This window comes from Castor canadensis, chromosome 8, assembly GCF_047511655.1.
Source record: "Castor canadensis chromosome 8, mCasCan1.hap1v2, whole genome shotgun sequence".
NCBI lineage: Eukaryota > Metazoa > Chordata > Mammalia > Rodentia > Castoridae > Castor > Castor canadensis.
The window spans coordinates 88,164,987-88,189,726 of NC_133393.1; the positions used below are offsets into that span (position 1 = coordinate 88,164,987).

The 24,740-nt window shown below is 39.4% G+C and overlaps 1 protein-coding gene across 7 annotated transcripts in view; it reads left to right on the forward strand.

Moving 5' to 3' along the window:
• Positions 1 to 24,740, forward strand: part of Scn8a (sodium voltage-gated channel alpha subunit 8) — a 183,788-nt gene that overhangs the window by 58,793 nt on the left and 100,255 nt on the right. For all 7 annotated transcript variants that reach the window (XM_074083415.1, XM_074083417.1, XM_074083419.1 and 4 more), the window contains exon 2: positions 8,077 to 8,406. In XM_074083415.1, the coding sequence (XP_073939516.1) occupies positions 8,131 to 8,406 (276 nt within the window). In that variant the 5' untranslated portion in view covers positions 8,077 to 8,130. The remainder of the gene's footprint in view (positions 1 to 8,076; positions 8,407 to 24,740) is intronic.

A 24,740-nucleotide genomic window follows, 5' to 3' on the forward strand; every position in this document is an offset into this window, starting at 1 on the left:
CTGGCCACACCCTCCTTAGCAGTGCAGGAAGATGACCAGCTGAAATGGTGGTGGCATGATGGACACGGGGCATTGACCGAGAGACTGGGGTTCTATCAAAGAGCATTCTCACTGACCTTTGAACAATGTGGGGGCCCCCTTGTGTAGGCAAAATCCACATATAACTTATCTTCTGCTATTGACTGACCACAGTCACTTTGATGTATATTTTATATGTTTTATGTATTGTCTATGGGTGAAAATACACAATGGTGAGAGATAACTTTTTACTGAGATACACAGATTGCTCATGCTGAGATGATGAGTTGCGTACCAGGAGCTCACTACAATAGCCACAGGAGGTGGCTACAAAATCATTACCACTGCATAGTGCGTGCTACAGAGAACTGTATGCAGTCATAATTTAATACTAGATCTTTACGTTTACTAAATTTCTCCAGGCTGCAAGTAACAACTATGTGTGGCTTAAGTGTGCTTTCTGTTTTGATAAGTTTTACCTTTTGTAATAGGTTTATATATGTTGGAAGGCAACTATGCTCACCACTATACCACCAGCTCAGGCAGGTTTGTATATGTTGTATAGTAGTGAATGGTCAAATAGACTGCTAACCACATATATTTTATGCATTCAACACACTCCTAACTTTCTCTTGATTTTTTTATATTTCTGCCTGTTCAGTTTATCTGTGTGTGTGGTTTTTTTAAATTGTCACAAATCTCCAAAAAAAAAAAAAATCTGCATATAGCAGACCTTTTCAAGTCAAGCCCATGTTTTTCAAGGCTCAACTGTGTTTTGGAGCCCAAGAAACTTAGTTCTAGCTTTGCATCTGTGCTAATTGGCAGTTAGACCACCCAGCTTATCTTGCTTAATTTACAGATAAGGAAAGTTAGACTGCATTGTCTCTGAGTTCATTCTACATCTAGAAAGCTTATTGCTTTTGCAAGATGGTTTCCTCTGAAAGAGGAGGGATTTAATGGATGAATATAATTTAAGTTAAAAGAAGGTAGAAAGATTTCAGAAGGGTTAGAACCAGAAAATGAAAGCATACTTAGTAGCCAGTGAAAGTAACAGTGACCAGACATTTTTAAATGATGCTGGGTTGATTGGATAGCCATGTACATGTAAGAAAAAATGGACCTTGACTTCTATCTCATCGCATGTATAAAAATTGATTCTAAATGGTTTGCAGATCTAAATGAGAAAAGTAAAGCAATAAAGCTTCTAGAAGAAAATAGGAGAATATCTGCATGATCTTGGGATAGGCAAAGATTTCTTAAAAAAAGAAAAAAGTGCAAAAAAGCACCAGCCAGCTGTGGTGTTTCACTTCTGTAATCCTAGCACTCAGAAGGCTGAGGCAGGTGGATCATGAGTTCAAGACCAGCCTGGGGCACATAGGGAGACCATGTCTCAAAACAAATAAGTAAAAATAAATTAAAATAAATAAGCCACTAACTTGGAAGAAAGGATTGATAGGTTAGATTTCAGTAAAAGCAAGACATTACTAAGGAAATACAAAGGGAGAAAATACTTTAACTCTATCTGACAGATGACTTGTATGGAGAATATATAAAAAACTCCTATAAATCAGTAAGAAAAATATAGGTGATTCAAAACAAAAAGGTGAGCAAAGACTGAAACCAGCATATCACAAAAAAATATACCTAAATAGCCAATAAACTATGGAAAGGTATTCAATATTCAGACATTGCAAAGTAAAACTGTACTTAGCCAGCAAACTGATGAAAAATGTATTATTGTCGTTAGGAAAATGCAGATCAAAATACAGTAAAGTACAATTTCATACCCACCAGGTTGGCCACAATTTAAAAAACAAAAAAGAGGGGAAAATAACAAGTATAGGCAAGGATGTGGATAAATTGTAACCTTCTCACTTTGCTAGTGGGAATGCAAAATGGCTTCACTGTTATGGACAACAGTTTGGCAGTTCTACACAAAATATTAAACACAGAATTACCATATGACCCTGCAGGTCCACTCCTAGGTATGGATGCTAAAGAATCGAAAATTGGTACTAAACAAATACGTGTGCATATACTGTTCAAAACAGCCAAAAGGTGAAATGAACCCAGATGTCCATTAGTGATGAATAAATGCACAAATTGTGGCATGTGCATATGTAATGAAAAGTTATTTATCCGTGGAAAGGAATGAAGTATGGATACATACAGCGGTGTGAATGACCCTTGGAACTATTGTGCTAAGTGAAAGCCAGACACAAAAGGTCACACATTGTGTGCTTCCATTTATATGAAATATCCAGAATAGATACATCAGTCGGTTACCAGGAGCTCGGGCTCCTGGGTGATGAAGAGAAACTGCTTGATGAATAAGGGGTTTTATTTTGGAGTGATGGAAATGTTTGGAACCACCCATGGTGGTTGCAGATGTACCAATTGCCATTAAATCATTCACTTTAAAATGGTGAATTTTGTTAATGTAAAATTTACTTCAATAAATAAAAAAAACAAAAACCTATGAGATGCTACTATCCAACCACCAGCATGAGTGAAAACTGCTGTTTCTTAGTGTTGGTGAGGACATGGAGCCACTGGAAGCCTCTTATGCTGTTGGAAGGAATTGTCACTCACGCTACAGCTGCATAGTGCCTTCTTCTGAGTTGGCATTCCTCCCCTTGCTATGTGCTGAGAAGTGACCACCAAAAGATTGAACAGGGAGGCTCTTAGCAGCTTTTATTCACAATAGCTTAAAACAACAACCTACATGTCTGTCAAAGTAGAATGGGTAAATAAGTTGTGCTACAATTTATTCATACACAGAATACTACACAGCAATGAAAGAAAGAACTGCTATACTCACAACAAAGGTGAATTTCACAGAAATAAGGTTGGAAAGAAACCAGACCCCGAAGTGTTTTTCTATTTTACTCACATGAGGTTCAAGAAGCAGCAAAACTAATCTGTGGTGATAGCTGTCAGAATGGTCTTTGCTGGGGGGTGGTTATTGACAAGGAGCTCAAGAAAGTCCTTTGGGATGTTGGAAGTAAACTGCCTATATCTTTAGTGGTTACACAGATATGTAACATGTGTACAGTGTTCTGCAAGTTTGTGCACCTTATTGAATTATATTTGCTGTTAAAAGAAGCATTAACAAACTAGAAAACAAACAAGTCACCAGGGCAGACATTCTCTGAGGACAGCAATAGTAAAGAATGTTTCAGGAGCATAGTTACCAAAGGCAGTGACATGGCAAAAGTTTGGAATCTGTCCCATTAACTCTGGTAGGCTGCTGGGAGGGAAATGACACACTGAAAGCACATTTTTAGGGAAGAAGATCTTTGGAGGTGTACTTGTGGACGGAGGGCTGGTCCACCAGTGGGGAGGCCATTTCAGGATGACTTGGTTAGGGCAAGACCTGAAAATGGAACCTCTGCAGAGGGATTGAGAAAGTTGCTGACTGGCTGGTTAGACAGCAAGGAAGCACTGGGCAGAGGTGACTCAGATTCATGTTAGATAGCTGGAAAAATGATGGTCCTTGTAACGAAATGAACTGAATACTTGTGAGAATTAAGAGTAGTTTTAAATGCTTTAGATTTAAAATGGTGGCAGGTCTCCTTGAGACAACTGTGGAACTCAGAAGAGCAGCCAGGGCTGGTGACAGAAATCTGAAAGTCACCCATGTGCAGATTGTTTCAATTCCTAAAGGAGAGATGTAACTGGAATTTCAGAAGCCAGCCCTTAGTGAGAGAAGAGGCTGCAGGGGGAAAGGAGACCACAGCTGTGACTAGAGCCAGAATAAGGTGGTCTCACTTAGGTCAAAGGAAGAGTGAGTGGGTGGGTCCAGGAAGGAAAGGGAAAGTTGAGGGGACGTAGTCCTGGAGAAGGCAGGAGAAAATGATCTGAGAGCAAAGGCAGAGGACCTAGTCCAGGACAGCTGTGAGGAGCCCAGCTGCGTTCACTGAGATCACAAGAGTTTGTCAGCATCATAAGTGACTTATTCTTGCAGTGTTCTTTGTCGTCTGAGTAGGAACAGAGAGTGACTACAGGATATAGGAGCCAGGATTATGGGCTCATTGTGGGTTCCAAGCATAATTCTATTCTTTGTAAAAAGGCTACAAAAGAAGTTTTAGTCCTCTGGGAATTCACACTCATGTGGTACCCTTCAGCAGTGATTGAGTGACAAAACAAGTGACTATAGGTTATTTTGAGTCCTGACTTTGACATTTTCTGTCTGTGTGATTTTGGCCAAACCGTATTAGTTCTCTAAGCCTCTGGGGGTTTTTTGTTTGTTTTAATCTGCTAAATGGTGATGATAATATCTACCTCATGTACTGTTCTGGAGATTAGATGAGTTAATACAAGCAGGTTGTAGCCTGTGACTTGTGTCAGTACAGCTCATGATGGAGTGTTGTAGGAGTATGAGAGAAGAGGAATGAGCAGAGTTGGAATTGTCAGGAAGGCTCTGTGGAGAGGGAGGGACTTTTGGGGGCAGTGCAGTGTTCTACAGGAAGAAAATAAATAGAGGGAAAGTAATTCTTGGTTGTAAATAAAGTCTTGGATTAGTAAAGCCATACCATTTCTGTGCAGTTTCCTTAATGAACCAGATTATTCCCACTGGGGACTAGTGGGAGGTAGGCTAGGACAGATAGGAATGGCAACTAATTATTTGCTACAATGAAAGAAGTTGGATTTTTGGGTTATGATCTTTGTTCTGGCCCTGTGGCTTTGGGCATATTGTCCAATCTCTTAGGACCCCAAGTTCCCTCCTCTGTGAAATGGCCTGGGCTGCACATGTGCAATGTCTTGCAGCTCAGCACTCCTGAGATTCTTACAAGGCAAATCATTTCTCTCAGTCCTCATCTGTGAAACAGTCTAGTTTTTGGTTTTGGTTCTGATTTTTTTGGGGAGGAGCACATTGTGAAGCTAACTGGTCTGTCGGGCAAATGCTTGGTTCTGTCCACTTCAACCCTGTGCTATAAGCTATTGAGCTGTCTGGCCACAGCCAGATACTCCAGGCTGCCAGGCGGTGCTAAGCAATGAGACAGGAAAGAGCTGAGCCTGGGCAGGTGGATTTATGAAAGAAGCCTTCAGGAACTGAGCTCCCAAATTACTTAGAGTTTACCATTCTCTTGAGAAGCCTCACGTTTTATGAATACTTGCCTTGAAGTGGACCCTGAGGGCTAAGTAGGAGGGGAAAGAACAATCTTTAGCCTTTAAAAAAATTTCCTGAGTTGTCCTTGTGGTGCTCACAAAGCTGCAGGAAGAAAGTGGCACTGTGAGTGCTAGGTGAACTGTCAGGAAAGCTTGAGTCTCCTCCACCATGTCCTTTCCAAGCAACAGCTGAGCACAGTTGCTTTCACCACCAGGAGTCCTTCATTTCAAGGCTCGTTTGGAAATAACCCAGGACTCCATACAAACATAAGTGGAAACGGACTTTTCAGATATGGTCCTTAGAAATTACTGGCTCCTACATGGACTTACTGCAGTTTTTTTTTTTTATTATTATTATTTTTTTTTTATAGATAATTGTCAGTATAATTCTTTTGGAAATGGCTTTTGAATTTTTTTTTTCATTTTTCTTTTATTATTCATATGTGCATACAAGGCTTGGTTCATTTCTCCCCCCTGCCCCCACCCCCTCCCTTACCACCCACTCCGCCCCCTCCCTCTGCCCCCCTTCAATACCCAGCAGAAACTATTTTGCCCTTATTTCTAATTTTGTTGTAGAGAGAGTATAAGCAATAATAGGAAGGAACAAGGGTTTTTGCTGGTTGAGATAAGGATAGCTATACAGGGCATTGACTCACATTGATTTCCTGTACATGGGTGTTACCTTCTAGGTTAATTCTTTTTGATCTAACCTTTTCTCTAGTTCCTGGTCCCCTTCTTCTATTGGCCTCAGTTGCTTTAAGGTATCTGCTTTAGTTTCTCTGCGTTAAGGGCAACAAATGCTAGCTAGTTTTTTAGGTGTCTTACCTATCCTCACCCCTCCTTTGTGTGTTCTCGCTTTTATCATGTGCTCATAGTCCAATCCCATTGTTGTGTTTGCCCTTGATCTAATGTCCACATATGAGGGAGAACATACGATTTTTGGTTTTTTGAGCCAGGCTAACCTCACTCAGAATGATGTTCTCCAATTCCATCCATTTACCAGCGAATGATAACATTTCATTCTTCTTCATGGCTGCATAAAATTCCATTGTGTATAGATACCACATTTTCTTAATCCATTCGTCAGTGCTGGGGCATCTTGGCTGTTTCCATAACTTGGCTATTGTGAATAGTGCCGCAATAAACATGGATGTGCAGGTGCCTCTGGAGTAATAGTCTTTTGGGTATATCCCCAAGAGTGGTATTGCTGGATCAAATGGTAGATCGATGTCCAGCTTTTTAAGTAGCCTCCAAATATTTTTCCAGAGTGGTTGTACTAGTCTACATTCCCACCAACAGTGTAAGAGGGTTCCTTTTTCCCCGCATCCTCGCCAACACCTGTTGTTGGTGGTGTTGCTGATGATGGCTATTCTAACAGGGGTGAGGTGGAATCTTAGTGTGGTTTTAATTTGCATTTCCTTTATTGCTAGAGATGGTGAGCATTTTTTCATGTGTTTTCTGGCCATTTGAATTTCTTCTTTTGAGAAAGTTCTGTTTAGTTCACTTGCCCATTTCTTTATTGGTTCATTAGTTTTGGGAGAATTTAGTTTTTTAAGTTCCCTATATTCTGGTTATCAGTCCTTTGTCTGATGTGTAGCTGGCAAATATTTTCTCCCACTCTGTGGGTGTTCTCTTCAGTTTAGAGACCATTTCTTTTGATGAACAGAAGCTTTTTAGTTTTATGAGGTCCCATTTATCTATGCTATCTCTTAGTTGCTGTGCTGCTGGGGTTTCATTGAGAAAGTTCTTACCTATACCTACTAACTCCAGAGTATTTCCTACTCTTTCTTGTATCAACTTAAGAGTTTGGGGTCTGATATTAAGATCCTTGATCCATTTTGAGTTAATCTTGGTATAGGGTGATATACATGGATCTAGTTTCAGTTTTTTGCAGGCTGCTAACCAGTTTTCCCAGCAGTTTTTGTTGAAGAGGCTGCTATTTCTCCATCGTATATTTTTAGCTCCTTTGTCAAAGATAAGTTGCTTATAGTTGTGTGGCTTCATATCTGGATCCTCTATTCTGTTCCACTGGTCTTTATGTCTGTTTTGTGTTTTTTGTTTTTTAAAGAAGGAAATTGGTTTCTTACTCTTTCTCACCCGTCTTCTCGTTCGAACCACTCTTGGGAGCCACAGACAGTTGCCTCTGCCAGCCTGGCTTTCTTGGGCCTGCACTGCTGTTGGATCATAGGACATTTTCTGGGATTCTGTTTCCACTCTCTTTTTCTCCTGGGGAGGAGGAGGAGGTTTTGAGAGCAGCATGTGCCCTCTCCACAGAAACCCTGCACTTTTTGTTTGTCCTGGCATGAGATTGATACTTGAAGATGCTTTGGGACTTTCATACTGGATCGATTTTAAACAAGTTAGTGAATCGAAAACTAACTTGAAATGGATGGATGAAAGCAGATGGAAGTTATTTTATCAGTATTTTGTGCCTGCAAAGTTTTAAAGGGTTAATTTTATTTTTAGAAAGTGAAATTTGAGAAGAGGGACAATTTACTCTTGTGTTGCCCTTCAAGGAAGACTATTTCTTTGGGGGAGTAGAGATCCAGGAACAAAGTGACTTGAACATATAAGGACACCAAAGCTAATGCATGCCCTAGGGAATGTTGGTTATATCTTTCTGGTTTAGACTAGAACTTCTTGGAGAAGATAGAGTACATCTCTCTCTTGTTATATGTGGTTCTTAACAGTGAGTTAGATATAAGCAAATATAACAAATGTTGGCAATTCAGGAGATTCCTGTCTTCCCATCTCCCTGGCAGGAGTGGTTATGAATGTTGCTGGTCCTCTTCACACCACAGATTTTATGAAGGAGAAAGAACCATGTCATGGAGGAGAATCCGTGGTTGCAAAGGCTGTGAATAAAGGTTGAGAGTGAGGTGATTTAGTCTGGCCTCTTTTAGAGCAGTGATTAATTAATGCTGTCTGTGTTGCTGTTTTTTCTAGAGCTGACCTGTCCTGGACGCAGCATAACTAAGGAAGCTGCTGCAGGATGAGAAGATGGCAGCACGGCTGCTCGCACCACCAGGCCCTGATAGTTTCAAGCCTTTTACCCCTGAGTCACTGGCAAACATTGAGAGACGCATTGCTGAGAGCAAGCTCAAGAAGCCACCAAAGGCCGATGGCAGTCATCGGGAAGACGATGAGGACAGCAAGCCCAAGCCAAACAGTGACCTGGAAGCAGGGAAGAGTTTGCCTTTCATCTATGGGGACATCCCCCAAGGCCTGGTTGCAGTTCCCCTGGAGGACTTTGACCCATACTATTTGACGCAGAAAGTGAGTTGGAGCAGGCACAGCTGCAGATGCCCCTTTCCTAGCAGGCTGCAAGAGATGGGAGAAAGCTGTGTCTCTGCCAGAGCAGGGGAAATTGTTGGCTTTTGTTTCAGGTTTGGTTTTCGGGGATGATTTTTCCATTTAGTTGCTACTAAGCATCAGTTGTGGGTCTTTCTGCTTGTCAACTCTGTTAATAAGACTTCTGGTTTGGGCTCCAGGCCAGAACAGAAAAAGAAGACATTGGGGGTGGGGCTGTAGCTCAATGGTATGTAAGGCCCTATGTACTATCCCCAGCATTACAAAAAAGAAATAACAGCAACAAAGGGAACAGAGAACTTAAATGAAACAGGATTATTTAGTCCTAAAAAGAAGACATAGTACAGCTTTGTGGAATCTCCCTGACTCGCACATTTGAAATTCTATCTTTCAATATAATAATGATGTTACTGCTGTTAGAACATCAGCCAAGCCTGTGGTTAATATAGTATAGCTGATGACTTTTCTTTCTTGTTCAGTCCTCTTGTGACAATAGAATATTGCTGTTGGGGACAGGAACAGAATAAAGCATACTGAGCCAAAGAGGAAAACTCAGGTCTTTGTTCTTGATATACAGTTCAAGGTTGGACTCTTGTAGCAAAGGCAGTTCTGCATTTCCTGTGGACAGGTGAGAAAGGCCAGTCTTCATTTGGCTAAGGGGCTCAGACTTCCCAAACAAATATTTGACCAAACCTTGAGTTTCTTTCTCATGATTATCTTCTGAAACAAGGCAACAAGTGCAGAAGCAAAGCCTCCTGGGTGATTCACCAGCCAAGTAATTAACCATTGAGTCCTAAGAATGATATCAGATACCATTTAATAGATGTTTTTAAGAATTAGATTGATAAGGTTTTTTAGATGAGGGGAGAAATGACTCTTTTTGTAATTACATATTTGCAAATATAAAGCTTAACTAAACTGTTTTGTTAACAAAACTGTCCTTAACTAAATTACCTTGTAGACTTTCAGTTTTGGAAGAAATTTTAGCTTCTTTAGCTTGATATTGGGACAGAGAGACCTAGCTGTGGTTATAGAGGCATTTTTAGTCCAGGATGACAAAAACAGTTAAAACATTATCTACACAAAGTGGTCCTTCACTGATGTACTTCTGTTGCAGCTCAGAACAGCTATATAATAGGAAAAAGTGGAACCAATAGTCTAAATCTTATTAAATTTAAGGAATAACGTGTGATATGATATAAAGGACAGTAGACTATTTATTATCTACATTTTTCTATTTTTAGCACATATATACGTTGTCTGAACTACCACAAATAATTTATAAGAGAAAAAGAAATAAAATGAAGAAAAACAAATTTCCCAAAAGGAATTCATGACTCTTAGCAAGTTACTTTATCTCTCTATCCCAGAACTATTTATTTTTCCAGCTCATATGAAAATTAAATTTCATTTTCCTAAACCTAACTTAAGGTATGAAAAATATATAGACTTATTAGTTGTCAGAGCCCAGTTTTCCTTTGCCTACCTTTTTCCCTTGGGCCTGCCCTATCACTCTTTCTTTTCCAAGTATGATAGATTTCAGTGGCCTGACTTGTGACTGAGGACTTTCCAAAGAGAGCTGGTGTCTGGCCCTAATGGGTGTCTTTCCTTGGATAGGTCAGATAGTTGACTGAGCTCCATCATGATAAAGCTCATCATGATAGAAAGTCTGACTTCAGCCTTTGACCTCTATATAAGGGTAAATTGTTCCTGGAAAGGATAACATTAATTATATTTTTGGTAGTCTTTAAAACATTTTTTATATACTAACTACAGAAAAGTTTATAAAACATAAATACAGGAATTGGGGGTGTGGCTGAAGTGGTAGCAAGTACAATGTCCTGAATTCGATCCCCATTACTGCAAAAAGAAACACACACACACACACACACACACACACAAATATAGCTTGATTACTATAAACAAACAAACAAACACCGTGTCAAGAAAGAGCATTGCCAGCACTTCAGAAATATTCATTATACTTTTAAATGAGGAATTTTTCATGTTAATTAAAAATAATATGCTTGCTCAGTTTATTTGCAAATCCTCACTGGCATTACTAACATTTCTTACTAAGTAGGCCTTGCACTAGGTTAAATTAGCAGGGCCTCCCTTGCATAGAAACACACTGAGAATTAACACAAAAATCAAAAAATCATAAGGGTGGAAATTACTTTAAGAGGACATTCCTTTCCATTTGCTTTTCAAGGTCTGCCTTATATAATTCTTGGCAAAATATAATCTCTTTTTTCTGCTAAATGATACAAATGGAATCCTTTATCTTTTCCTAAGTGACTCATTATCTTTGTGATTCTTATAGAAACTTTTTTCTTTCTTACTTCCTTCTTTCTTTCTTCCTTCTTTCTTGTAGTAAAGTTCTGGTTTCATCCCATAGTGGATTTCATACTTCCCAAGGAATCAAGGGTCCTAAAAGTTGTGTATCACATTTTCTTTTCTTTTTTCCTAGAAGTGGGACTTGAACTCAGGTTCTCACCGTTTCTACGCAGGTACTCTGTCACTTGAGCCATTCTGCCAGCTGTGTATCACATTTTCAAAGTGCTGTTCTTTGTTCCAGCCTGGTGCTGGCTTAGCTGTCATAACTTCTGGAGTTCTTGTTGGATTTTACACTGACACCAGCTGGTCCTTGCAAACAACTTGGATCTTCCTCTCTTTGAATTGCCTCATACCTCCCCATGCTATACCTTCACATTTTCTCTGTCTCTTGGTACTCTGTTCTAATGTCTCCTTTCTTTGGCTTTCTTGGTTTTTAGCTACCAATAGTTAAATTTAGGAAATATTTAAATGTTATTTATTTCATTTTCAAAATAGATAATATATGTACATGGTTAAGAAAGTCTACCTGGTAAAAAGTAGTCTCTTTTCATGTCTATCCCTCATCTGCCCACTTTCTTATCTCCCTGCACATGATAGCAGTGTCTTCCAGAGTTTCTTTGTGTATATGCAAGCCAAAGCAAATGTGTATTTTCAGGAACTTGAGGTCTGTTAAACACCTTTGGTCTTTCTTGTTTTGTTTTATTTGTTCTTCCTACTGTTTTCTTAAACCTGTTAAAGCATTGATTTTGTGGGCTAGGGCCATGGCTCAAGTGGCAGAGTGCTTGCCTCATAAGTGCAAGACCCTAAGTTAAAACTCCAGGACCACAAAAGAAAAAAAAGTTCTTAATTTTATTATCTGTTTTCCCTTTTTCTATGCTATTGAATCTTAACTTTTATCAATATCAGTTCTCAATTCATTTCCTCCACTTTTTTTTAGTGAATCAAATCAAGGATTTCTTTTCCACTACTCAAAGTGTCTCTCTGTCTTCAATTTAAAAAAAGTTGTAATGCTTATAATAATTTGTTGGATTTTGAATGGCCATATGTATTTCTGGTAACTACCTTAAATAGGTAGTAAGAAAATCTATGGATTAGAACACCATCCATGGTGGCTCACACTCAGGAGGCAGAGGTAGCCTAGGATACATAGTGAGACCCTGTCTCCAAAACACACACACACACACACACACACATACACACACCAAAACAAAAAAACTCAAACACACACACACACACACACACACCCCAAAACAAAAAAACTCAAACAAAACACCTCTGTGGATAAAAGAAGGCTTTCCCAGTTGGTTCTTACCTTTTTCCCCACTTTTTACTGATAATTGGTGTGTCCGTTTTGTTTAATTATTGTGCCCTGTTACAAGAAAGTTCTATAAACAAAAGTCAAATTTTAGGATTGTTTAATGTGTTAAAAAATTATATATGGCTTCCCAAAGTTCAGATCACCTTCAACTCTTCATGTTTTTTCCTTTTCGTGCAAAGTGGGGTCTACTTAATGTCATAGAAAATTATAATCTGCTGGCCTTAGACATCACCTAGTTCAGTCTCCTCAGATTTTATAAATTTTACAAAGTACTTTGTCAAAAACCAGCACCACTGTTCATGGTCAAACTGATACAAGAACTTATACCTCTAATTCTCCAGTCATTATAACATATTTCTAGTTTCCCATTTTTAAAATTTTTTAGTATTTGATCTTTAGCCTCAATTGACTCAGTTCTTATGAAGCTGGATGAATAAATACAGAGAAAGAAAAATTCCATGTACATCTCTACTAATTTCTGTGGTTTATTTTTTTATTTTTAAAATTATTTTAGGTATCCTTCTTAGAATGGCTCCTAAAAGTACAGGGCTACAAGCCATGCGTCTGGGAGAAGGTTGGTGTTCATATTAGCCCGTCTAGCCCCAGCTAGCAGCTGAACACAAAACTCTTCCAGAGACCTGGCTCATAATCAACATCACTGCAATTGCTCACATGGACATACGATCTTGAAACAGTTTACTTAATGTCTCCACCTACTGTTACTTGTTAAAGGAAGGTTAGCTCCCACTCACCACAGTCTATCCCCAGCCTACCTGAATGGTGCACTAGAAAGAGAACCTAGTTGGAAATACAAAACCTTGGTTTTAGTTGCAGCTTTGCCTCTTGTTTGCCCTTGGCCAAATCATTTAAATTTGCTGGGCTTCAGCTTCCTTTATCTACAATGTAGGCACAATAACATGGACCTATATCTGCCTCTCCTTTTACACCTTTGCCTTTGTGTTTTAGGTGTGGCAAATTACTTTCTGTTCCCTTAGTGTGTTTTCACTATCTGGTCTTCATCTCTTCATCTTACTGTATTCTTCTAACTTTACCTTTTGGAATTCTACTTGTTCGTCCAGGCCAAGCCCAGAGTTCTCTTCTTCCTTACAGCCTATTTTGATGTTCCTACACCAGAACTGATTCCTTCTCCTGAATTTTTATGTTATATTCAGACCTTTAGCCCACTTTGGAAGAGAAGGTGGTTTCAAGTTCCAGTCAGTTTAGGAATGAAGGATCCCTTTGTTCTCAATAATCTTTATAATTAGCACCATCAACTTCTTCAAATGAAAATTCTAAATCACACACACACACACACACACACACACACACAGAGTCCCATGATCTCCTGGCAGAAACTCTTTGCTACACACACACACACACATACTCCCATGATCTCCTGGCAGAAACTCTTTGCTACACACACACACACACACACACACACACACACACACTCTCTCCCCCATGATCTCCTGGCAGAAACTCTTTGCTACACACACACACACTCACTCTCTCTCTCTCTCTCTCTCTCTCTCTCTCTCTCTCTCTCCCCCATGATCTCCTGGCAGAAACTCTTTGCTAGTCTGTTTTTGCACATTTTCAAACAGGTGAGCAGAGCAGAGCACAGCTATTAAGGGAAGATTTATGTCCATTAGGTATTTGAAATACTGCTAATGAGTTGTATTGCCTGCTTCATAATAAACCTAGATGCTGTTTTCTGCTTTAAGGTAAAACTACATATTTTTAAAACTTTGACTTATTTTGCTGCTAAATTTTTCCCCACAGGCTGCAGGCATGGCTCAAGCAGTAGAGTGCTTGCCTAGCAAGCACACTGCCCTGAGTTCAAACCCAAGTACCACAAAAGAAGAAATGTTTTTTTTTCCTCAAACAATATAAGAAAACAAAGGGGTATTTTAATTAACTTTATTCATGAAATCAAATTGAGGCAAATGCTTGTGAGCCAGTGAGAAGGGGGCATCCTCAGGGTGATGGATGAATGATGGACATATATGGAGTTCTTATTCACTACCAAAGTATGGTTATGTAGGGGGAAGGGAACTTGAGTAAACATTCCTAAATCAGATTCTTCTCTTATAGCTTTAGCCATAGGCCAAAAGTTGGGAAATCTTATTTCTCATCCCATTCCCATCTAATCTAATTCCACCTAATCTTGAGCATGTCATTTAACTATTCAGAGTCTTTTCCCAATCTAGAAAATTAAAATTATAGGAAGAGCTCATCTATTTTACAGAGTTGTTGTAAAGCTCATTTCTTGATTATCCTATATAAAATAAAACAACCTGTTGCCCTGACCGTTCCTCATTTTCTTCATAGCTCTTAACACCTGGTATGTGGTATGCTTGTAAATTGTTCATCTTCTTATATCCTCATCAGCTGGAGCAGTGCCTGCTCTCTAGTAAATCATTCAATCATTTTTTTGTTGAATGAGGTTTAGAGCTGGTGGCTCACACCTGTAATCCTAGCTACTCAGGAAGCAGAGATCAGGAGGATCGAGGTTTGAAGCCAGCCAGGGAAAATAGTTCGAGCGATTCCCCAGCTCCCCCCACCCCTTGAAAAAACCCAATACCAAAAAAGGGCTGGTGGAGTGGCTCAAGGTAAAGGCCCTGAGTTCAAGCCCCAGTACCACAAAAAAAGGAAAAAAAATGTTGAATGAATGAATTAACCTTGTGAGACAGTGCATGTGAAAACACTATGTTCTTTTCTACGTGCTGTGGCTATTAGGACTTTTTTTCCTAATGAAAAATGTTTGCATCTTCCAAAATGAATTAAACTCTGAGAAATAAAAGACCAATTACCAGTATGTTTCCTTCTTTCTTGAAGAATTGGTTTTGGTTAGGACTAAGGAGGTGGATTAGGAAAAAGATTTGCTGATGTTTTAGATCGATTTTCAGAGGGCTGGATCACTGTTAAGTGCCACCAGGTTTACCACTCCTCTTCTAGAACCTTAGAATTAGAAAAAACTTTATAAAAGGTCATCAGGTAACATCTTCCTGCTTAAATCTTGTATTAACACATGTTAATACAAGTGTGTATTACACAAACCTTCTGTCATTCCCACCCTCATTGTGTTTTGCTGTTTCTGTGGCAAAAATGTATTTTTTATGTTTTTTAATATGTATTTTCTTTCTTTTATTATTCATATATGCATACAAGGCTTGGGTCATTTCTCCCCCCTGCCCCCACCCCCTCCCTTACCACCCACTCTGCCCCCTCCCTCTCCCCCCCACCCCCTCAATACCCAGCAGAAACTATTTTGCCCTTATCTCTAATTTTGTTGTAGAGAGAGTATAAGCAATAATAGGAAGGAACAAGGGTTTTTGCTGGTTGAGATAAGGATAGCTATACAGGGCATTGACTCACATTGATTTCCTTCTAGGTTAATTCTTTTTGATCTAACCTTTTCTCTAGTTCCTGTTCCCCTTTTCCTATTGGCCTCAGTTGCTTTTACGGTATCTGCTTTAGTTTCTCTGCGTTAAGGGCAACAAATGCTAGCTAATATTTTAGGTGTCTTACCTGTCCTCACCCCTCCCTTGTGTGCTTTCGCTTTTATCATGTGCTCATAGTCCAATCCCATTGTTGTGTTTGCCCTTGATCCAATGGCCACATTAATATGCATTTTTTATTTAAAACAGAATGCAGCATGTAGGTTCATGGTGAATAGGCAGTAGAACAACTCATGAGCAATATTTCCTCCATTAACTGACTATAAAGGAAGTGAGAGAAACTGATGTGAAATATGTACCAGTTCAGATGGCCTCCCATATAATGTGATCAATTCATTCAATAAGTACTTCATGAGTGAGGCATTCAGTTCTCTTGAAGGAAACAATTTAGTAAAGTCCATTCTTTACCTTAAAGTAGCCTGTAATGTGGTAGAATACAGTATGATACCACATTTGACAAGGGGGGCCTTGGGACAATTTCATAGCATTAGTAGTATTTGAATTAGGCTTTGGAGCTTAGAAATGAGGGATGGACTAAATAAAACGTTCTAGGCAGACAGCACAATAGGAAAAGGGCACAGTATGTAAGAGAAAATGTCAGGCTGTCTTATTTGATCAGAATGTGAGGAATGACTGAGGAGCAGTAGAAGAAAAGATGGGGAATGGAGAGCTGGAACCTGATTGTAGCCAACTATAGGGAAGTGAATGTGGCAGCAGTAAGAAGAATGGGCTAAACAGAAAGAGAACTGGGACAGAGAAACTAGCCATGAAATAAAGAAGGTCTGATCCACTGGTGGGTAGTTTTAGAAACTAGTTTCTGTTGGCTTCTCCAAGATGTGAGTTATAAAATCTTAATAAAAAAAATAACCTGTTGAGTAGAGTTATTTAAAAGTAACCATTTAAATATTGGAGAATGTCTCAAGATTATGATGATATTGATCACTTTCTGACAGTAATTTACTATTTTAAGTCCTTCCCTAGTCAAGGGAAGTGAGACTCATCCTTACACAGAGGGAGGCTGCTCTTACTAATTGTTTGCAACTTTACCTAAGAGTTGAAAGTGGTTCTTTTTATATAACCCCATTTGACACAAGATTAGGATTACCCCATTATGTGGCAGTTTGGGCAACTCTGATTCTAGTAGTAGAATTTTTGGTGCAAGCTCTGAAGATACAGTCCTATTCCAGACACTATTGAGACTGCATAGTGTGGCTTGTGGAATCAAATTTAACAAAAAACTCCTCCAGATCTTTCCGTCTTTCCCCCAGTCTACAAACATATGCAAAGCTTCTTCTGTCCTCATGATTTTATATCCCCAGCTGGTCCAGTCACTTCTCATGCCCTCAAAAATTGTGTAGAGGATCCTTCGCTCACCTCCTTCCCACCTACCTCCCACTCCTCCGTCATCTCAACCTGACTCTGTTTCTTCCCTTCTCTCATCATGTTCCCAGGGTAAAGTCTTCCAAAGAAGGTAAGATCTCATATGGTCAAGTGTAATGTATTGTCTAGGATTTTACTTCACTGAACTTCTCTGTTGTACTTGACACCATTGTTGACTCCCTGATTCTTGCCAATCTTTGCTTCCTTGGCCTAAATTCCCTTATATCTCAGGCTCTTTTTCTTTTCTTTCTCTTTCATTCCCTGTACCTTTCCCTTTAGTGTTGCTTTCCCCAGTGTTCCTTCCTTGGCCCATATTCCTTTCATTCAGCACTCTCCTGTGTGATTTTATCCTGGCTGTCAGTACCTGAGAGGCCTCCTGACTGCTGACATCTGGGATGTTCCTCCAATATTCACCTTCCCAGTTACATCTGTTGGGATTTGTTTCCCATGAGTGATCCAGCATGCTCAAAATGGAACTCATTTTCTCCCCTTAAACCTCTTATTATCTGATATCCCCATTGAAAATTCTAGATATCATTATTGATTCCCCGATTTTCTGTAATCCCCGAGGATCACCAAGATGTCAGTATAATGATGCATTTTTAAATGTAAGCATGGTTCATGCTTACTTGTTCAAGTTCCTTCAGCTGGTATGTAGTAGAGTCAGGTTCAGTCCCAGGGATCTGTGAATTTAACATTTGTGGTCTTTTTCCATGTTCTGCTATCTCTGTAGAATATATTGCAGAAAGATATTTTGTGTGTGTATCTCAAACAACAGAGATTTATTTTTCTTGTAATTATGGATACCAGAAGTCCAAGATCAAGGTGTTGGCAGGGTTGATTTCTTCTGAGGCTTCTCCTTGGCTTGCGGATGGCTGACTTCAAAAAAAAGAAAAGAAAAAAGATACTTTGTTTTGGATTTCTGCTGTCATTTTTATGGCATCTTCTGTTGTTTTGTATTTCCTCATTAGGAAGTTAATGTGTTGGCTTTTTAAGTGCATTTGTTTCATCCCATATCTTCACCATGGTACGTGAGGCATGGAAAAGATGAGAAGACTTTTCAAGTTGAAATTAATGAAGTTTTTATGGGTGGATGAGCTAAGGGTAGAAAAGGTGACCATATAGTTCTAACAAAAAGCTGGATGTAGTTATAGGTTAGTTGATCTTAGCTATATCATTTTTTAATGTCTAAAAGACTCCTTCATACATTTAACAAGCATATATGAACACTTTTCCTTGTATTAAATGGGCCTCATGTACTCTATTTGCTGAGCTGACAAAATCACAGTAGATAGAAGATAGACCTCTCCCTTTACTGTTCTCAGGGTTCAGTGAGATACTTATATGTAAATAAAAATGACAGTATTCTGTGTTAGCTGGTCTAATAGAAGTAAGTACAAATGTTGTGGGGACACATAAGAGAAAAGAGTAATTCTGCTTGGGAGAGTTGAGTAGGGCTGCCTTCAGAAAGGAAGTGGTATTTTCTTTTACATCTTAATGGGTTTCATTATGACATTTTCATACATGTATATAATGTAATTTGATCATACTCATCTCCGAAATTATCCTGTCTTTTCCCCTCTACCCACTCCTGCTGGTCTCCTTCCTCTTCCCAAATAATTCCCCTTCTACTTCATGTCTTCTTTTAAAAAAAAAAATCTAGATTTTTGCATATGAGAGAAAACATGCAATATTTGTATTTGAGTCTGGCTTAGTTTGCTTAATATGATCTCCAGTTCCAGCCATTTTCCTGCAAATGACATAATTTTGTTCTTCTTTATGGCTGTACAATACTCCATTATGTATATGTACGTTTTCTTTATCCATTCATCTGTTGGTGGGCACCTAGGCTGATTCCATAACTTGCTAATATGAATAGTACTGTGTATGTGTGCAGATATCTTTGATTCTTTCAGGTATATACCCAGCAGTAGTATGGCAGGGTCAGGGTCAGATGATAGTTCTATGTTTAGTGTTTTGGGAACCTCCATACTGATTTCCATAGTCTAAATTACATTTCTACCAACTGTATATAAGGCTTTCCTGCTCTGTCCCCCGCCCCAGCATTTGTTGTTTTCTTGATGATAGCTATTCTGACTGGGGTAAGATGGAATCTCAGTGGTTTGCATAAGAAGTAGTATTTGAACTTTACCTTAAAGAATTAAAATATGAGGGAGGGGGTGGGGGCAAGGGGGAGAAATGACCCAAGCCTTGTATGCACATATGAATAATAAAAGAAAAAAAAAAGAATTGAAATATGGTTAATTTTTTTTCTGTTGGAGAAGAGGAGAAAGAGTATTAGAGATAGAACAGTGTGTGTAAAGGCTGAGAGATGGGAAGGCTTGATTGTGGGCATAGGTATGGTTTGGTAAAAGGAGATAAAGTTGGAGAGGTAGGTTGGAGATTCCCATGAATGCGTATTGAGCAGGTTTTATTTTCTCCTCGTTTCAGAGTTCCCAGGTCTGAAATAACCTCTGGGACCCATTATGCACCAGTGCAGCCTTGCAGGGGGCCTCCCAGATCATCTGCACTTATGTTCTGGCTGTGTATAATGGCCTGCTGGCTTGCACTAGTTAACATGAATGCTACCCTTAGAGCTGCTAGCAGCCACCCATGTTTGGAGCCAAAGAGTGGAAGTGGCAGCTGAGTGTGATAGCAGCAGCAGAAAAGTTATATCTAGTGAGTGTTTATTCTGTGCCAGCCCTGCATTAAGGGTTTTTTGTGACCTTTCATTGAATCCTCACAGCAGCCTGATAAAGTAGGTGCTATCAGTCATTATCCCTATTTTAATCAATAAGAAAACTGAGCCTTAGCAATCTGAAGTAAGTTGCCTAAGAGCATGATAGCTAACAGAGCTAAGCATTGGATCCAGGTCTCTGGCCTCATATCCTCAGCCATCTCTTCTGTTGCTTTCTGAGCGACAGGAGAGTGAGAATAGATTCTAGAATATGAACTCAGTAGAGAGGTTAATATGCTTTATATAATAAGCCTGATTTTGCTCTGTCTTTGAGTGGCTGCAGTCCATACACCTTAAGAGGGTAAAGGGGAAAGACAGTGAGGAAGAATGGCCATGGAAGAGGTTCAGACTTTCCCTGCCTCAAGGAGTTGCATTGGGCTAGCTCAGCAATGAAATAGGTAAATGATACTGCTGTTCTTCCAGGTGTGGCTTCCTGTGACCAGGATGTCTCAGGAAGAGTGTCAGCTGCTCCAAATGTGGGTTGGAGGACATGGGGTTACAAGGTCAATATGAGGAAGTGTATGCAGAAGCACCTGGACAATGAACAGCCACAGGTAGATGTGATGCTACCATTATCTTCATTCAGCCTAACCGGGGGAAAAAAGACCATAAACATCTGCTGTGCTCCCTGAGGCACAGGCTGAGGCTTTTCTTTTTGTGAACATTAAAAGGATTTAAGTAGACTAGATTCCTTCATTGATCTGAGGGTTGGACTAGATGACCTGGTGGGTGAGAGATTTGAGTTGTGCCAGAAAGCCAGGAAATCTGGACCCTAGTAACAACTCTCTTGCTGCTCCTCCTGCTCCCTCACTCTGTGACTGTAGCTGAGGCAGAGCCCTCTATACTTGGCTTCTTGTTTGTACAGTGAAGAGTGGATTTGATAATTGTTTCAAAGGTTTTTTCCTTGGTGTTTTTGCATCACAGTTGTGGAGTGATAAGTAAAACTAGACTGTCTCGTTTCAGTTCTAAGCTTCCCAACTTAACTAACTGTGATCCTGGGCAAGTTATTTAACCTGTCTTCCTTAATTTTATCATCTGTAAAATAGTACTTGCCTTATAGAGTGGTTGCTGTGATACAGTTATTGAACAAAACACCATAATAAGATGTCTGCCACATAGTAAATGTTAACAAACATTGCATATTATGTTATAAGGTCTTCAAATAGGTGCACAGGTAAGAGGATTTTTTTTTTTAAATATGAGATTTCTCATTTGGTTCACAGTGTAGCAGAATAGAAACTTGGAAGATAAGAGCTCTAAATACTCATACAGTTCAAACAGAAATACAAATCAAGAAAAAGTGTTTTGCCTGAGTCCTCATGTCCTGCTTTAGTTCAGAACACAGGTACTCTTGGAAATACAGCCCACTTACGCTTTTGTGGGAGACTTCCTGGGTCACACTGAGGTGATATACTTTTGTGATTTCACTTGAGGGATCCACTAGGCAGATGATTGAGCATTAAGACATCAAGATTCTTCAACGTGATATAGTCATTTTGACTTGCCAGCTCATTTATTTCTGAACAGCTTCATGGCTTGATGTAGAATCTGTTTAGATTTTGCTTTATGTTTTCTTTTTTTAAAATAAGAATTTTTTTTTTTAAGATGACGTGTGGGTATGTTGCCCAGAATGGCTTTGAACATGCAGTCTTCCTGCCTCGGCCTCCCAAATCCTGGGGTTACAGGCATGCATCACAATACCCAGCTAAAACAAGGAATTTCTGAAAGGACATTTATTTGTTGCTTGCCATATTGGCTATATACATAATTACTCAGAAGTGAATGCCAGCTAGGGGAAGTAGCCACGTCTGCACTCTCAGCTGTTAATAGAAACATAGCACTGATAAATACCTTGGTTCTTGGGATTCTTAGGTGCACCAGCAGAAGATTTCAATCAAGATGCAAAGATTAGAGTAAAAGTAGTAGTAAAGTTTATTATTCAACAGACTGAAAGTGGGTCATCTCAGGGGAGACAACAACAGGTCAGATTTTAAGGTTGGAATATTTATTGAGAAACTTAGCTTTGGGTCCTTTTAGCCTCTGGGGTAATTTCCTGAGTTTGGGTCATTGTCTTCTTAAGAGAGGCATTGTGTAATCTACTAGTTCCTGCTGTAATTGATAGAGAATTTCTGTTTGAAATTCCTAACCTCTGCTCTATCTAGTTCTTAGGTTTAGGTTTTTGTTTTGTTAAATTTACTTGTGAAAACCTCCCTGTGCCAGACTTAGTTGATGTTTAGGATGTGTATTACAATTAATTAATTAATTGATACATTTACAAATTATTCATTAATGAATAAATATATAATCACAATATGTATATATAAATATATTTATATATTATTCATTATAAGTTGATTGATTCATAAGTAAAGAGTAGATTAAGCTCTTTGAAGTTAGGGTAGTGGCTAACTTCAATGCATCCTGTGATAACTCCTGCACTCTGGCTACATGATCTTAATAGAGATTAGTGGAGTTGGGAAGTTGAATTTCAATGATTTTTTTTTTGCTCTCTTCCTCTTGTGGCCACTGCTTATACCTAACTGCTACCTATCACTAGCTACTTGGGAGGCAGAGATTGGTAGGATTGTGGTTTGATGTCAACCTTGGGCAAAAAGTTCTTAACCAATAAAAGCTGGGCATTATGGTGTGTGCCTGGTCATCCTAGCTATGCTGGAAGCATCAATAGAAAGACAACAGTCCAAGTTGGCCTGGGCATAAATACAAGACCTTATTCAAAAAGTAACTAATGCAAAAAAGGACCGGAGGCATGGCTCAAGTGGTAGAGTGCCTGCCTCGTAAGCAGAAGGCCCTGAGTTCTAACCTCAGTACCATTAAGCCTGATTTAGAAGAGATACATAGATCCAAGAGATTAAGAGGTTCAAGCAGGCAAGAGTTTAAGGCCATTGAAGTCAGCTAGAAATGAGAAAGTTAGGTAGTTTTAGATGCCAAAACAGTTAAGATCTAGGGTGTAGATTCTGGAGACAGTTACAAGCCAGTAACTGTTATAGCAGATAGACTCAGGATCTTTGTTGCTGGCAGCCCTCTGATAGGTGAACTAGATTGCTAAGGCCCTAGCTGTTCCTTAGAGCCAGAAAGGCATCAGATGCCTGCAGGTTACCTTTGCCCTAACTGTGATGATGATGCCTCAGGAAGCAGAGAACTTGGCTGAGTGGAGAATTGTTCTCTTGGGCCACGTGTCCCACAGCTAACAAGGATAAATACAAGCATTGCTCTGTGAAGCTTTCTGTTCTATGATGTATCTCCCTCCTTGCACTGAGTACTCGTCCATATAATGGCCTTCATATGTATGTACCCTTTGTTCTAGTTTATACTTTTCATGTGGCTAAAAAAGTTTAGCCAGTCTTGAGGACAGGGATGGAGACATGCTAATAAGCGGGCCTCACTGCAGTTCCTATGATAACTATGTAGGTTTGGTGTATTGCATTTGTAGTGTGCTAGAGTTTATTTGGTATGTATATGAATGTGCTTGTACATGGCCATACACAATGTCCCTTCCCCTAGTTGTGAGCCCCAAAGAGAAGACATCTCATCCTGAGTTAACAAGGACAATACCACTAAATCATGTACTCCAAACCCCACATTGCTAATTAGAAATGAAAAGCCTATACTTTGTAGAAAGCTCATTTTATGCTGGTATGGCACATTTATTAATACTCCATGCCATAATTTGTTAAGAACTGTTCCACTATTCTTAAGGGGCTTTGTGCTCAAATGTGTTCACTGGCTGTTGTTATAAACTGATACTTTCCCTTGGGCAATAAACCACAGTCTATTTTGAATTTCCTTTTAACTCATTTACTTCTCAAAGATCTAATTTAAGACAGATTAGGTAAAATGCCATTGGACTTTACAGGCACTAAGTGATTGTTGCTCAAAACATATTCTAAGTCTTTCCTACTACATTTCGGCTTTGAAGGATCTGGTATTAGAACACAGTGTTGAACAAGGGACGTACCTTCTTTTCTGGATCTCACAGCAGTTTAACAACAATGACAGACATTTGATTAAACAGCTATATGAATGATTTTAAAGTGAAATTAACTTTTTTAAAAGTCAGTACATCACCAATCATACCTATTTGTGTTAGTGTTCTGTTGCTATGACAAATACCTGAGAAAATCAACTTAAGAGAGGAAAAATTTATTTTGGCTCATGGTATCAGAGGCTTCAGTCCATGGTTGGCTGGCTCCATTGCTTTCAGGCCTTTGGCAAGGCAGAACTTCATGGCGGAAGGGTGTGGTGGAAGAAAATTGCTCACTGCATGGCAATCAGGAAGCCAAGAATGACAGGAGAGGGTTGGGGACAAGAAATACCCTTCCAAGGTGCACACCCCCAGTTACCTACTTCCTCCAAATAATCCCCACCTTGTAGTTTTCACCATCTCCCAGTATTGCCATCAAGTTGTAAATTCATCAGTGGATTGATTAATCCATTGATTAGGCCCACTGTAATGATCCAAACATTTCTCCAAAGCCCCATGTTGGGGACCAGCCCTACACTACATGAGTCTTTGGGGAACATTTTATATCCAGTGCTACAACATTATTCATCATTTCTTCAATATTCACTGTTCTCTGATGAACAGAAGATAGACAGGAAACACACTGCATGGAGAAGCATTATCTGATGCAGTTCTGCCACAAGATTGCTCCCTGCTGCCCCCTGCTGACATAAATATAGTTACCAGGTTAGTATGAAGCACTGTCCTCTCTTGGTCTTGAGAGACCTAACTTGAGAGGGCAAAATATCTAATTCAGGAGAGTTCTACCAAATGTTATGTGAAAGAATAAATAACAATAGATTTTCTCCTCAAAAGTATGGTTTTCTGCGTTGTTGCTTTTCATCTTGAGTGTTCTGTGAAATTTTTTAATTGAAGAATCATACATTGGGGCTAGAAAGAACCAGGCTGCCCAATCATCAGCCCTCTCTCATTTTATAGATGAAGAAAGTAAGATCCAGAGAGATGCAGGGGTGCATATAGGCCATACAGCTGGGTAGAGTTCAGTGAAGAAGGAACCAAATGTTTTAGGACATGAGCTGAGAGATG